We start from the raw sequence: 16,600 nt of genomic DNA, 5'->3' as shown, positions 1-16,600 counted from the left end.
GTCTTAGCATTTAATTATGGGACAAAACCTACTTCCCTAACTCGAAACTCACTATTCAACTTCCTTTCCCTGAGAACTCACATTGCATGTTATTAAATAAGATGAAAAACAGGGCCTCCCTGGTGGTGCAAGGGGTTAAGACGCAACCAATGAGGCTGTCCACAGCCTCTGCAGCATGAGTTTGATCACTGGCCAGGGAGCTACCCACATGGCACAGCAGACCTCTCCTGACTCGCCTCTGCTCCTCTCAGCAGTGAATTTCACTCGGTCTGCCTGTTCTGCTCCCCTCTCTGTCTCTGGTGAATCCTCTCACCCCCTGCACCTCTGGCCTGTGCCCCAGCTCTCTTGTATGCATAAATAAATAAATCTTAAAAACAAAAGAAGATGAAAAACAAAAAGTCTGGTTTGGCATCAAAAAGCTTGAATTAGACACAAAGGTTCTAAATAGCAGGGGCGCCTTGAACTATCCAAAGAAGCTCCCTGAAAGGTAAAGGCCAGGTGAGGTAGTCTGCACTGGCTCTCCTTTCCTGTAGCATTTGCCACTGATCAGCAGACCCCCGGGTGTACTTACCTGGCTTGTTTCCTTCCCTCTCGTGGCCCAGCTGTCCCTTGGTGTTCAAACCACACGTGTACACTTCCCCGCCCTCCAGCAGGAACACGGAGTGGTTTCCTCCACAAGCGACCTCCTTGACGCTTCTGTCCGATATGAATCCACACACCTGTGGCTCGGCCACAATCCCCTGCAGGTTGGTGCTGATCCCAGGTTGGCCCAGAGACCAATATCCCCAACATAACATTGTTCTTCTCCTTCAGGAAGTCATGTAGCCTAGAAAAGAGTTATGTAAAAAGGTTTAAAAAAGAGAGAGAAAATCATTGTAAATAATAAATGTAATAATTTCAAAACTAACTTTGGCCTTAATATTCCTCAGATTGAAAAAAAAATATTCCTCAGATATGCTGCATCTCAAAAAGATACAAGTTAATATTGTTGAAAATCATTGATATAAGTATGTTAGTTTCGTGTTTTAGTAAGATAGAATGTGGTTTTCAGATTACCAGGAAATCTGAGTGCAAGAGACTTGCTGAAGCAACCTTTGCCAAGCACTATGACAACAACAGTTTTGAAATTACCTCATGACTTCACTTTGTCCTTTCTTATTGTACCTTTCCTTTGACTTTTTGCTTATTTAGTTAAGAAAAAAATTGTTGAGCCAATTAACTCATTTAAGTGCCCTGTTGTTAGCTTCCACAATAGTAATTCGCTATTGAAATGAAAAGGAAATAGAAAAAAATATGTCATCTTTTCTGTCCCTCCTCCTTACATATTCTTCCAGATCTGAGTCAAGCTTCACTTCCGACCTCCATGCCTCTGGGGACCATTCCAGCCATAGTCAGCCTGCAACACACTGCTGTGCCAGCAAAGCACAGGGCAGGTTGTCTATGGATCTGGCCAGACGGTAAAAGAGAGTCCTGGAGCCCTCAGCAGCTTTTTCAGGCTTTTAATGATCTTTCTACACCATTTGCAGTGAGGCAACCAGATGCAGGGCAGGTAGGGGGGTCAGGGGGCCCCTGGCGAATCTTTACTCCTTGGACTTTCTTTGGTATTCTCTCATAGCCGTTCTGCTGCTCTCTGCCGCACCATCTTCTATCGCCCCTATTTGCTCAGTCTCTCGGCCCAGGTGTGCCCACTTACACATGCCCTACTCCAGGTGTCCACCATCAGGCATTCTTACCCCGAGCCCACACTCCCAGGCACCTCCTGCATTCAAGGCTGCAGGTGACAGCCACAGGCGCCAATGGCACAAAAGCCTGAGCAATCTTCATTTGGCCTACACGTACCACAATATAACATATACCGCTTCGATTTAGCAGGTACTCAATCAAGTTTGGCTGATTACTGCTGACTCTAGCCCAGTTTCACTACCATTTAAAAATTCATGCTTCCCTCTGACACAAACAAATGCAAAATCTCATCTCTCCCTACCCACTCACACCAACGAGAATGACTACAGCCTAAAGGAACAGTCAAGTGTTGGTGAGGATGTCGAGCAACTGCAGCACCCCTACACTTCTTGTGGAAATGTAAAACGGCATAGCTTTGGAAAACAGTCTCAAAGGTTCTCAGAAGGCTAAACCAGACTTCCTGTATGAGCCAGAAATTCCACTCCTAGCTATGTACCCAAGAGAACCACAAACATATGTCCATACAAAAACTTGTATATGAATGTTCATATAGCATTATTCATGACATCAATAGGTGAAAATAACCCAAACACCCATCAGGTGATGAAAGGATAAGCAAAACATGGCACTTCCATACAATGGAGTATTGTCTGATTACCTACAGGAATGCTATCTGACTTATTCATTGAACTTTTGTGGCTTTCAGGAAAGGCACAGAACAGCCCCAAATAAAATATACAACAGATTTTCAATTTGCTATCTTTATCAGATAATTCTGCTTCTTCCCACAATTTTCACTCCTTGTCTAGACTTTAGAACTAAAAAAAACATTAATTTTTTTTTTTTTTTTAGTTAACTGCAATAACAGGGGGAAAGAGAGAGAAAATGCTAATAGAGGTGGGGGGTATTAGATATAAGTTTAAAAAGACCAACAAGATTCCATCACCTATTCATAATTTCATTTTTTCATTTGCTCAATTGCTATATCCACTCCAATTTTTTTCCTAATTTTGAATATTTCATGAGTTTGTTCTCTCTCCCACCAATAAATATATAAGCAACATCATAGTGCTTACTATATATCAGTCACTATGTTAATAAGCATTTTATACCATTATCCCATTTCATCTTCACAATAATCCTATGCTATCAGTACTATTTTTACCCTCAATTTCAGATAAAACAAGGCTCAGAGAGATTAAGAAGCATGCCCAAGGTCACACAGCTGGACGGAACATAACCAGACTATGAATCTAGGCCTGACACAATGTCCACATTCTTACCACTGGGCTATGCTGCCACCCAGGGAGATCTGTATGTCACCTACAAGACTAAAACCACAAAGAATATTTGCAGAATGACTAAATTGTAACCAGTATACAATACTGGATGTCTTCAAAACTTGAAAATAAAGTTGCCTTCTGAGAAAGAATGAGATTAGGCAGCTGTAGAATTAAGCCTTCTTAACTAGCAAGTACAAATAACGTATCTAAAAATATGCTGTCAAGTTACTATGATTCTAAACCTACACAAAGATCTATAAACCATGTTTGCAGCAGCTTTATTCACATGACACAAAAATGACAACAACATAAATGTCTATCAATAGGAGCATGGATAAAAAAGAGTATAGTATATTCATAAGATGGAATACTACTCATCAATGAAAAAGAGGTGGTTGCGGGTAGGAAGCCATGAGATAAAAAAAGAAAGTTACCAACTCAAGAGTTGCAACCTTTCTCAAGAATGGTCAGTTTTTAAAATAAAAAATTCCTCAAAAATGTTATATGCCTGTCTATTATCTCTCCCCAAGTCCCTCTTCCTTGGGACTTCACCATCTCTTTCATAAGGATGGGCCTGAACCTCACCAAGTCAATCAGAAAATACTACCCCTAAGCCCATAGTGATTGGTGCAGGGACAGCAATACACTTCCAACTGTACAAGAGTCCTTCTCCATTAAGTTCCATGGAGTTCTGATGGAAGACTGCATTTTTGCCTCTGAAGGATAATGGAGGTTGCTGGAAGCTACCTTCCCCACAACATGAAAGATACCTGCAGTACATTATGAATCTACCACCCACGAAGGTTCTAAGAAAAAAGAACCCCAAAATGTAGATTGAGCCTTGGATTCCCCCCTGGCTTGGTGCCAGCACCATCACTTCCTAAGCACAGCTGTTCTTCAGTTTTTATAGGTTCCATATTCGTGCATTTGCCTAAACTTATCTGTAACTCCAAAACCAGTATTTGTAGTATTTTGCAGTCATTCCCAGACATGTGCGGAGAAGAGAAAATGTTGAGTTATCCTTTGTGCAATGCTGAAAAATACATGTTCTGCCTTCTTGTTTCAACTCTCATACTGTAAACACATGGTCTTCCTGAGTGTAGTTAGTCCCACATTTTTTATGTTTCTATATTTTTTGTTGGTAATTTCACTGTTTAAAATGGCCCCCAAACATAAATCTAAGAGCCATCTAGTGTTCCTAAGTATAAGAAGACTACAAATGTACCTTACAGAGAAATGTGTTAGATGAGCTTCATTGACGCATGAGTTACAGTGTCGCTGGCTGAGAGTTCAATGTTAATGAATCGACTGTAGGGTACATCTGAAAAAAGGAAGAGAAACTCACCAATCTGTACATATGGCCAGCACTCTGCAACAGTGGTAAAGTAACATCTATAGTGAGTGCACAATGAAGCTACGGAAAAGATGAAAAAGCGGCTGAACCTGGGGAGTTAAGAGATGATAACTGACTAGATCATGTAGTGTACGGTATTGTGGAGAGACTGAAAGAGCCAAAAAAATTTAATGACACATTACCCCAGTCACAGAAATGTTAAAATCCCTTCTTGACTGCATTTTATTACAAAGAAATATTGCCATCATTTGTAAAAAATACATAGTAATAAAGTGCCTAAACACACACACACATAACACTGGCCAGACACTCTCAATAAGAATCTAACCCTGGGGCCTCCCCAGTGGCACAAGGGTTTAAGTCTCAGCACTATCAAGCTATCACCAGCTACTGCGACATGAGTTCGATCACCAGCCAGGGAGCTAACCCACATGGCACAGGAGACCTCTCCTGTCTCACTCCCTGCTTCCCTCAGCAGTATTTCAGTAGATCTACCTGTTCCGCACTCCTCTCTGTCTCTGGTGAATCCTCTTACTGCCCACATCTCTGGCCTACACCACAGTTCTTATATGCATAAACAAATAAAAATAAAATCTAACTAACCCCATATTCCCCTAAGATTAATGGCTCAGTATTTACTAATTCAGTGTTTGTAGCAACTTCATGGAACATAACTACTATCATGTTATACTATGAATAATAAGAATTAACTATAGATAGTCCAGTAAGTCCCTTATTTGTTTAATTATTTAAGATTATTTTAATTGGATTTATATCACTTGAAATAAACTTCTGACTATAGTATTTATAATTAAATAAATCATCAATAATATGTCGATTTGAGCTTACTCTGAGTCTTGTTTTTATGTACTTCACAGATATTAATCATTTTAATCTTCCATGAGACAGAAGTTACTCATTATCAGTTCTAATTTATAGATGAAGAATATGAAGCAAAAAAAAAAGAATAAAATGAAGTGAATAAGAGAGTAAGTGACTTCACTAAATCACACAACTAGGCAGAGCTAGGACTGAAGTCCAGAATCTGTGCTCTTGACCAGTGTGCTATGTAATAAGGGACCTGAAAAACTGACAGCAAAGGGTCAGAACCTCTAAAAACTCCCAGAATTGTCCCAGGAGAAAGGGTAACACCATTGGTCAACCTGATTAATGTGCTCTGTTAAGTAATTATTGAGCATTAGTGGAAATAGTAGATCATACTCCAAAATGTTAGTCGTTAAATTCACCTAGACACTTGCTTTGCTTAGATTCCACAATTAAAGAATCACCTTAGATAACTTGGTTTCCAGGGCAAATTCTACTACAAGAACACCATGACCCACCATGACCATTAGACCCATTGGCATCCTGGCTCTATCAGTTCCTTGTTTAGTATGAGTTAGTCATTTTAGAGTCAGCTGAACGCAAGATTCTTTGACCAAATACAACCTGGGTAGGCAGCCTGAATGCTGGGCTTATCCCTGATTGACTAGTAGAAACCATTTATGAAAAGACAACTTGTTTAAGAAAACTTCAAAATTCCTTCACACCTGAGTTAGTGCAAGGCAATCTTCAAGCAATCAAATAAAAATGACTTATTAAGAGAAGTAATTAAATACCAACCACAAATAAGATGTATCCCGATAAATGGATTATTAACTCTAATTTGACATATGGTCTAGATCAGCATTTGGCTCTGCCCAAACTTTATCAGGAGGCACTAAAATCATCTTGCTTCAGGAAGTTCAGTGCATTAAAGAGAAGTCAGTCATTAATACAATCAGAGTGAAAAATATACTCTAATTGAACCCCTAAATCTAATAGCTACTGCTGTCTATAAACTTGAAGGTCAAGTTACAGCAATGTTCTTCATCACCTAGCATTGTGTTCCCCCAGGGCCTCACACCATTTTTCTTCAACCAATGTCTCTCCCTTGCTTCTAGAGAAATAAAAGCTTTTGTTTCCCTTCAAACCATACAACTATGTTTTGAAGGTACTGCAGAAGAGTATAGTAGACTATAGTTCAGTAACTAGGAGCCCCAGCTTGGCTGTCCCAGGACATCTCAATTCCAGCTTCTCCACTTCCTGACTCTTATTTCCCCACCAAATACAAAAGGAAGAACAACAGTCCATTCCTCGATGTCACACCTAATACTGTCCCAGTTTTTTGCATCATCTATTCTTGGTAAAAGATTCAGTATCATCTCAGCGGGGCTTAAGTGTCAAAAGTACTAAATTTCAAGCACTGAATTAATCACAGGTTAGATATGAAAGCTTGGGAAAGAGACTTAGCCATGCTAAGCCTGTCTTCTGTCTTCAGTGGAAAGAGGTGACAGGGTAGTGAGGACAAATGAGAGAAAAACATGTGCAGATGCCCAGCGCTCAGCAGGTGCCTGGTATACATCAGTAAGTGACCAACAGATGTTAGCTTCTATAGTCACTGATACCCCTTCTCCCTGGGTTCTTCTCTGAGACCTCAGCAATCAGGAGAGTTTCCCAAAAAGGTTGGAGGTGTGATTCCTTTCTCCCTCCCCGCAATTAGCATTAACTATGTTCCACCAAATTTGTACTGTAGCAAAGCAACTACCACCATTTGTCATAACTTTCATGAAGGGCATTTGGGGATTTGAGAACAAAGTTTTTTCCATGCATTTTCTTTTAAATTCTGGGGAGGGAAGAGAGGTAGATAAATCTCTTTTTGTCAGTCAAAGTGAGCTGAATGCTAAAAGACAAGTTGTAATTCCTAAACTTCGTCTTATTAATCAGACTATGCACTCAGCAGACTAATAACTGATTCCTTTGTATGAAAGTCACAGAAACCTACATAACACTCAAACAGGACTTCTAATCTCATTTATGGCAGAGATAAGCTTCTTTTAAATCAGCTTAGAAGCCATTACCTGACCGGCATATGGGGAAAGGGTCTTTTTTCTTTTTACTTTTTTTTTTTTTTTTTTGTGGGACCCTCGCCAGTGGCTGGGGAACGAACTGGCTCTGCAGAGGCTGCGGGCAGCCTCGCAACCCAGTGCTCAACCACTGCGCCACCAGGAGAGGCCCTGAAAGGGTCTTTTTCAACAGCAGGAAACAGCAATGTACAAAGCTTCTGTGCTCTGAACGCACTCCCAAATCCAAGCTTTAAACAAATTTGGAGCCAAATTCAAATGCAGACTTAACTGTGGTAACAAAGAAGATTCATTCTAAGGACATGCTTTATTGTCAACATTTTTACCATCACAAGTCAAAATGGTACAGGAGGCAAAGAGAAGGTTTTACCAATATGAATGCAGTCCTGGCTGTTTTCTTTCTCTCCTTCTCTTGAGCAGGACTTTAGTCCTTTGAACCTTTTAGCCACACAGACACATTCCTACTCTTCCCTGATGACCTCCTTACAGGTGGTCCCTGGTGGTGGGCTTTGTGAAACTAGAAGAATGACCTTGCTGGAGTCTGCATGAGCTATAGACAGCCTTCAAAAGACACCTGACCAATTCCTGCCTGGCAAGAAAAGCGTGATAGTACCAAGTTAGGGATAAAGAGCAACTGGAGGGCCTCCCCAGTGGTGCAGCAGTTGAGCGCTGGGTTGCGAAGCTGCCCGCAGCCTCTGCAGCACCGGTTCGATCCCCGGCTGCTCCCCGGCTACCAGAGGAGGATCCCACATGGCGCGCAGACCTCTCCTGCTGCCCGCTGTTCCCCTCAGCAGTGTGCTTCAGTCCTTCTGCCTGCTCTGCTCCCCACTCTGGCTCTGGTGAATTCTCTCACCCTCCCGTGCTTCTGACTGTACCCAATGCTTGTATAAATAAATAAATAAACCTTAAAAAAAAAAAAAAAAGAAAGAAAGAAAGGGCATCCCATTTCCAGAGATGCTAACTTCATTAAAAAAAAAAAAAAAAAAAAAGAGCAACTGGAACCTTAAGCACAGTTGATATGTGGCATTATAGTCACGATGTGAATATGCCACTGCATAGCAATTTCACTCTCAGGCATGCGGTCAGTACTGTGCAACTAGTCAACCACCGACAGTGCTCCCGCACTATCCACTGAGAACCGAAGATACAAAGATAGTAAAACCTGGACACTGAGAAGATCCTGAAATGACAAAAATGTTACCTATATGCACGGTCCAAGATGGTAGCCACACGTGGCTATGGGGCACTTAAAATGCAACTTAGAAACTGAAATTTTAACTTATATTTAAGTTCGATTCATCTTGTTTAAAATTAAAGATTATATTTATTTATACATTCAAGAACTGGGGTAAGCCAGAGATGGGGGGGGGGTGGTTAGAGGATTCACCAGAGAGAGGTGGACTGAGTGAAATACACTCCTGAGGGGAGCAACAAGTGAGTCAGGAGAGGTCTGCTGTGCCATGTGGGTTAGTTCCCTGGCTGGCTGGGTATCGAACTCATGAAGTGCTGCAGAGGCTGCGGATAGCTTCATAGTGCTGTGACTTAACCACTTGCGCCACCAGGGAGGCCCGGATTCATCTTAATTTTAATGTAAGTAGTCACATATGGCTAATGGCTAGCTCACTATACAAAATACAAGAAACTCATGAGCATATGTCCTAAGATACATAAACAAAAATGTTCATTTCAGCATAGTCTGATATAGACAAAACAAGATTAGCTCAAATATCCATCAATTAGAAAATGGATAAACTGTAGTCTATGCATTTAACAGAATACTCTGCAATGGTAAAAAATAAACTTCATCTATAAAGAATCAGTATAACCTTAAAAACAGTGTTGAGAGGAGAAAAAAGTCATGGAATTCAAAATATGATGGATTTATACCAAGTCAAAACACAAGTAAAACAAGCATTTGCAGGTTAAAAAATGAGAGGTGGTAAAGAGAAAAAAAAAAAGGTCAATACAAAATATAAGGTGATGATTATGGGGCAGTCAAGATGGAGGGTACAATCTGGAAGGAGCACAAAGATAACTTCAATAATAAGGCTGATATTCTGCTTCTGCCCCTGCATAATTATTTTTTAACATAGATATTACATCTATAATTTTATGCTGACAAAAAAAATAATCAAAAGTACTGTTGCGATAGTATCGCTATTTCTGATACTATATAGTACCAAGTCATTGTTCCAAACCCAACTTCCCATCCATGTACACCCTAGGAGCTTCTCCATAGGAAAAAACAGGTTCTAGCCATCTTCGTGTTTCCAGTCCTCAGATAATACAGAAGCAAACTAGGTGCTTGAAGAGTGCCTAATGAAACTGAACCCCAAACTGAGAAAATTGGAACTCCCAAAATCAAAATTTGTTTAATTTTTTAAAAATTATTATCATTTTTAAAGATTTATTTATTTATGCATACAAGAACTGGGGTATAGGCCAGAGGTATGGGGGTTGAGAAGATTCACCAGAGACAGAGTGAGGAACAGAACAGGCAAATTGACTGAAATACACTGCTGAGGGGAACAGTGGGCAAGTCAAGAGAGGTCTGCTGCGCCATGTGGGCAGCTCCCTGGCCAGGGATCAAACTCATGCTATAGAGGCTGCAGATAGCTCCATAGATTGGGTCTTAACCCCTTGCGCCATCAGGGAGGCCCAATTTGTTTGGTTTTGTTTTCCAGGTACTATTAAATAGATTCCCTGAGAGGAAACAAAATACAACAATGTATTTCCTTCATTCTAAAAATGTACTCTCTGTTTCCACATTTTGGCACATCTAAAAGCAAATGCCTTTGACAGTCAAAACCGTCATTAAATAGTAGTGATTCTCAGTATCACCATCATATTAGAATTGAGGAATATAATCTCCACAAAGAAAGAACTGAACCTCTTTTGTTTATTTCTATTTTTGGAGACCAGAATCATGTCTGGCATCTAGTAGTGGCTCAATAAATAGTGGTTGAATAAAAAAAAAGTACTTGTAACTATTTTGTAAGCCTACTGTGTGTCTGGGCCTAGGCTAAAAACTTTACATAGATTATTTAATTTACTCTTTATAATAACCTTAATGTTTACCGAGGTTAAGTCACCCGCCTAAAAACATGTACATAAATTGCTGAAATAGAAAATAAGTCGCAAAGGATGGATTCAAATCTCAGCTACTGTATTTCACAGCCCATTATCTTAAACATGACACTACACCATTTCTTAAACATTAAGATGTTGAGATATACTGCTCCAATTTCGAAAATAAAAGTTTAAAGAAGATGTTGGGCCTCCCCTGTGGCACAGGAGATTGAACACAGCGCTGTGAAGCTGTCCACAGCCTCTGCAGCGCCGGTTCGATCCCAGCTGGCCGGTGAGGGTCCCACATGGTGCAGCAGACCTCTCCTGTCACCACCACTGCTCCCCTCAGCAGTGTATTTCGTCAGTCTGCCTATTCTGTTCCCTGCTCTGTCTCTGGTGAATCCTCTCACCCTCCTGCGCATCTGGCCTGTACCCCAGTTCCTGTATAAATAAATAAATCTTAAAAAAAAAAAGATGTTGCACCTTCTTCTAATATGATTGAGCTCATATTAGCTAAATCACTGGAGATATTTCTAGCCAACCAGTAGAAATACTTTGTTACCCACAATAGGAGGGGTTGAATAAAGCAATCTCAACAGTTAGCCTGAGTTTATCCCATGTTCACACTGCCTTGTAACAAAAGTAATTCACGTCCTGGTTCACACATAGAAACCAAACCCCTGCCAACTGATCAGTACTATTTCTAAATGTAGTAAACGTGTAAAGAGGGCAGAGTTACATCATCAAAGAGAGCTTCTTATTAAAAAAAGCCCTAAAAAGCCATCTGAGCCAACCTCTAGGCAAGAAACATTCATTCCTAACCTCATTTTAATGGCAGCTGAGGCCTTTCAAGGCCAGCTAACTTTGGTCCTCTGAGAGCTAAGTGTTTGAAGCAGAGACCAAAAACCAAGTCACTAATTCCAGGGCTTTCCTTGTTCTCTCCACTAGACCACAGCAGAAGGAAATAATTAAGAATTTGTTAATGTCCCCCTCCAGGCAGCTATACAACCTGAATCCTTTACAGACATTATCTTGTTGAATCCTTTTGTCAATTCTGCAAGTCAGATATTATCTCACTCACTGAGGAAACTGAGGTTCACAGAAATTAAGTAACTCACCACAGGTCACAAAGTTGGCATTTGGACTAGAAGTCAGAATGGTTCGGCCTCACCTTGCAGATCTGCCAGATAAAAAAAAAGATTAGCATTAGCACAGAACTCTACAAAGCACTTTCATGTTACTGAAACTAAAAAGATGAATAAATCTTTGAAAATAAGTATATCTTTAAATTATGCAAGCTTGAATAGTTCCCAAACACTGTACCTCAAGACTGAAGTTTGGTTAAAGACCAGTAAGATAACTGCTAACCAACTAGGAACACAGTACCTTTAAAAGTCAACTACGGGGGCCTCCCCTGTGGCGCAGTGGGTTGAGTGCTGCGCTGTGAAGCTGTCTGCAGCTGTCTGCAGCCTCTACAGGGCGGGTTAGATTCCTGGCCGGCTAGGGAGAAACCCACATGGCGTGGCAGACCTCTCCTGTCTTGCCTGCTGCTCCTCTCAGCAGCTCCTTCAGTCTGTCTGCCTGTTCTGTGCCCCATTCTGTCTCTGGTGAATTCTCTCACCCTCCTGTGCCTCTGACCTGTACACCAGTTCTTGTATAAATAAATAAAAAATCTTTAAAAAAAAATAAATAAAAGTCAACTAGAGACATAAATAGCACCTTGAAAAATTCCTGGCATTTGTAGTAGATATAAAAGTAAAAATAATTTTCAAATAATCCGCTTAAAAGAAAAAGAGTAACTTCAAAAATAATTCATTCTATTTTCCTTCATTTTCCATGAAACTTAATTTCCCACAACTGTTTTCTATCATAGCTTTTTTTGGCCACAACTGTGATGAAGACTTTCTGCTTTCTTCCTTCTTTCTCATCACCACATCCTCTTTCATGCAAAACAAAATGAGACCAGCTGAGAGCACCTCAAATCTCTTTAAAAGTTCTGCATGACTTTAAGATAGTATCACAACTTCAATTCTATCTATTATGTATGAAACCCCATTCAATTTGGAGAATATCATTTTTATTTCTGAAAGCAAAACTACCTTGCCTCTCCAGTAAGTGTGCAACTCTCATTATGCTCAAAAAAAGTTTCAATTTTCTGCAAATCTTAAGGAATTTAATTAAGTTCCTCAGAATGAAATGCTGTAACTAGTGGCTCCAACCACACCATTTGAAAAGTGCTGGAATCTTACCTTTAGATTAAAAAAAAAAAACCCTACTAATTGAACAAATAAAGTCAATTCCAGTCAACTGTGGGTTAGTGTTTTTTTTTTTTTTCAAACCCCCCCCAACCCACCCCCAACCCCCGCGCAAAGATCTTTTGCCAAAGGGGTTTCAAACCTTCCTCCTTACTTCCTGCATTGTACTTTTCCCAGACGGTTCCTACTTTCAGTGGGGTAAAAAATAACGTGTAACATCTATTTTTCTCGAAAGGGAGGGGAAGTCAATATATTACTCCTTTTTTCTGATCTATACATTTATAATGCCAACCCCCTCCGCGCGCCCAGTGTAAAGGAAAGCACAAAGTTTCACAGTAATCTGCCTACTAAAACATGACGACTCACCTCCCCCTCGCCCCACCCCCTACATTTAAAATACCAGCTCATCTTCATTGTATTTCACTTTCTCCTCAGTCTGGCGTTAAAAATGGGCTCACTTAAATGTTATCAAATCATCAAAAGAAAGGTTCTAGAAATAGCTTCCTATTTGTGGAAAGAGCTAGAAGGCACAAAAAAAAATGGAAGAGAGCTCTGGAATCGTCTTTTCTGAAGCATTCCGCATGTAACGAATGCAAGCAAAATCCTGGAAGGCTGAGCTCTAAATTTAAGATACTTCCTAATGCGGCTGATTTAAAAAGTAAAATGGAACCAAGAAACAGTGCCCACGACAGACCGAAAGCTGAGTTCCCGTGCACATTCCCAGGGACCAGGGCGCAGAAACTGACTCAATGCACAGTTGTTGCAGGTAAAGTCTCCAGGGCCAGCGCTCCCCCGGTCCATCTATTTCAGGTTGCGCCTGTTTTTCCAGTCAGCAGTGCCGGCGAACCCGCGCCCCACACTTACAGAAACTCCAAGTGCCACCTGCTCCCGAATGCCCCAGCTCTGGACACCCCCGCGCCGTCGGCGCCCTTACGTGTCTGCACACACACGCGCGCACACGTGTCCACTCACACCCTCGCCCGGACCCGCCCAGGAGGCTGACTCGGCGCCGCGAGCCCGGCCCGGCCGCGGCAGGTGGGTGGTGCCGGGGGCCGCGGCCCCGTGGGCGCTGTCACCGCGGACGCCGAGCCCCGCGTCCCCGGCGCGAGCTCCTCGCGGCCGCCGGGGTTCCCTGGAACGCCCAGGGCGCGCCGGCTCCTGTTTCGCGGAGCAGGGTCCGCGCCCCGCACCGCGCGGGTCACCGGAGCCCCGGAATTTAAATAGGGGCAGGCAGGGAGGAAGGGGAGGATCTTCTTTTTGACTTTCTGCGTCGCAATTCCTCACGGTCTGCAGGCCGCCCAGTCGGGGTGGGGGGCGCTCCCATTTCGAAGGCAGCTCCCGGCCTTTCCCGGCGCCGCGTCTCGTCGAGCCCGAGAGCGAGTCCGGGGACCGCCAGGGACGCGCCCGCGAGCCCAGGGCGCCCCACGCGCCCGCCCGGCCGGCGCCCGACGCCCCGACCTCCCCGCGCGCCGGGCTCCGGGTCGCCGCGGGAAGCGCCCTGCAGCCGCGGTCCACGCTCCGGGAGCCGCGCGCCGCCCGCCGTGCCAAGTGGAACGCGGCGGGCGCGCGGCTGCAGCTCCGCGGGGCCCTCCCCCCTGGAACGCCGGCCCCCGCCCCACGCACCTTGACCGCTGCCGAACCGCCGCTGGGGATTCCGACGGTGACAGCCCCAACCGCCCGGCTCAGGGTTTCTCCGTGTTCGGCGTCACAATAATAAGGAAGTTTCCCCGCAAGCCTGAGGGCGGCGGAATGCGCTGGGTGAATGACTCCCTCGCCGGCCAATGGGCGCCTGCCTGGAGCTGGCCCGCTCCAATGGTGGCCGCGGCGGAGTCGGAGGCGGGGCAACCAGGTCCTCTGGCGGGAGGCGGGGAGAGGCCCAGGCCGGGGAGGTAGGCGGGGGCGGCGGGAGGTGACAGGTCCGGCGGGCCCGGCGAGGGGGACTGCGGCGCGGGTGTGTCGGCCCAGCTCCGGCTGTAAGCCGCGGAGCGTTCGCGCAGGAATAGGATTGCTTCTCCCTGGTTTGAAGCGAGAGGCACTGCTCAGCCGTGGGTTTTTCAGGTTCTGAGCTCTGAGTCTTATTTTCTATGCAGAGGTGATCAAAAGCCTCGGGCACGGGGATAGGGGCGGCTAGAGGGTGACAACTAAGGGTGAGTTATTAAGTGTTTTGTTCCACCGTGGAGGACTTTTCTGATTCACTCGCCTACAGAGGACAAGTGTAAGCGCGGAGCTAGAACGTGGGGCTGCTCGGTGGGAGAGGCAGGAAGAAGGTCTGTGCAAGGGCGGGCGCTGCCAGGGCCCTCCTAGAGAATTGGGGGTCGAAGAGGACAACGGTGAAGCAGAAGCCTGGAGGGCTTAGGGAAGCCTGGGGCGGGGTGGCTAGTGGAGCATAAAAAAAGAAGTCACTGAGAGGAACATTTAAATCTTATCTGCAAGACATCCTGTGACCTAAAACCCAGGAATGGGGTTAAGAAGTTTGTCCCTCCTCTACTTTAGCTGGCACTGAGACTCAAAGCTTCCTCCTTGTCAAGGTTATAGTGCCTCAGATTTCTCCTGGTCCTTGTTTGATCCACAAATAATCTGAAGAGAATATTCTTACAAAAGTGAACTTAGTCCTGCCTCACTAAATTTGAAACACACAGCAGCACATTGAGGCAGTACTACTTTAACCCAGAGGAATGACTATCTGAGTGGAAGAACTACTGTAACCTGGCATTTGACTGGGCAGATCCTATGAGAACAGATTCTTCCCAAGTTCAAATCACATCAAGTCTGCAATTATGGTTCTGAGAATGACCAAACAGGAAAAAGTTTTCAGCATTGGAAGATGGGGTGGTGTTGGCTGGCATATGAACCCTTGGTGATATAAGGCAAGTTGTCGACTGCTCCTGGAACAAGAAAGTAAAATTCCATTTAGTAGGTAACTAGGTCATCGAAGAAAATTCCAAACTTTGACATTTGAATCACACTGGATGCCTTAAAAAAACACTGGGGACAAGAGTAACATAATTCCTTTTGTGTGCCAGTTGTGTGGCAGTTTCACAGAAGTCTAGTTATCTCATAAAAACAAAATCCTAACTTAGAGCAAGTATCACCAAAAGGAACAAAGGTAATCACCAAAGAGGAGTCATGGTAGGAAAGCGGGTGTTTGAAAAGGAGAGAGTGAGATTCTGCTTTCATGTGTCAAATAGGTGCAATCAGTGTTTGAGTCAATAAAACTGGTCCATAGCTCGAATGTTCTTCATGTGAAATTTCATCTTGTGGCACAGGTTACTTATCAGACTCAAGTCCAGAGGTGGAATAGAAGTAATGTCTCAATTACAAACTCAGGTAATATAAGCTTCCTTACCAAATAAACAGCCAGAACTCTGAGAACTTATATGCAGAACAAGTCATGAAAATACCAACTGTGTTTAATTTTATTGTGTTAATTTAACCAATATAAAATTTCCTCAGCCAAGATTTCCTTCATTTACCAAAATAGCTGTAAGTGACCCCAACACCAACAGTAATCAGAATACTTTTATTTTTTTAAAGATTGTTTGTTTGTTTGTTTGTTTATTTATACAAGCACTGGGTACAGTCAGAAGCGCAGGAGGGTGAGAGAATTCACCAGAGCCAGAGCGGGGAACAGAACAGACAGACACAGGAAGTACACTGCTGAGGGGAGCAGCGGGCGCCAGGAAAAGTCTGCTCACCATGTGGGACCCTCGCCTGGCTGCCGGGGATCAAACCAGTGCTGCAAGGCTGCGGGCAGCTTCACAGCCCAGGGCTCAACCGCTGGGCCCCTGGGGAGGCCCCCAGAATACTTTTAAACTATTGTAAAGAGGCCATAGTTCATTTTTTTCCATTTCTACAGCTCTGTCTTCCATTCAGCTTTCTGACTTCTCATATATTTCCTAACAAAATACTGCATATTGAGCAGCTATATAATACCAGGCACTGTGGATATACTAATGAGCAAAACAGCACATTTCCTGTTGCCTTCAAGGTGGAGGCAAATATTAACCAAATAATCATAGCAAGGAATGTATAGTTGCTAACCACGAAGTTTTC

At 43.4% G+C, this 16,600-nt stretch overlaps 1 protein-coding gene across 4 annotated transcripts in view; it reads right to left on the bottom strand.

Moving 5' to 3' along the window:
* HERC3 (HECT and RLD domain containing E3 ubiquitin protein ligase 3) overlaps positions 1-14,281 on the bottom strand; it is a 111,819-nt gene extending 97,538 nt beyond the window's left edge. The window contains exons 1-4 of one of the 4 annotated variants that reach the window (XM_054688510.1): positions 14,171-14,281; positions 11,411-11,472; positions 4,192-4,287; positions 572-826 (exon numbers count right to left, since the gene is read on the bottom strand). In XM_054688510.1, the coding sequence (XP_054544485.1) occupies positions 572-797 (226 nt within the window). In that variant the 5' untranslated portion in view covers positions 798-826; positions 4,192-4,287; positions 11,411-11,472; positions 14,171-14,281. Of the gene's footprint in view, positions 1-571; positions 827-4,191; positions 4,288-11,410; positions 11,473-13,241; positions 13,423-14,170 lie in introns of those variants that run through there. The other 3 variants (XM_054688511.1, XM_037530726.2, XM_037530727.2) reach the window with 3 other exon arrangements.
* Positions 14,282-16,600: the final 2,319 nt, after the last annotated feature.

This window comes from Talpa occidentalis, unplaced genomic scaffold (genome assembly GCF_014898055.3).
Source record: "Talpa occidentalis isolate TD23 unplaced genomic scaffold, MPIMG_talOcc4v2.1 talOcc4.6, whole genome shotgun sequence".
Classification (NCBI taxonomy): domain Eukaryota; kingdom Metazoa; phylum Chordata; class Mammalia; order Eulipotyphla; family Talpidae; genus Talpa; species Talpa occidentalis.
The sequence above is the reverse complement of the archived record's forward strand: the minus strand, read 5'-3'. Positions and strand labels throughout refer to the sequence as shown.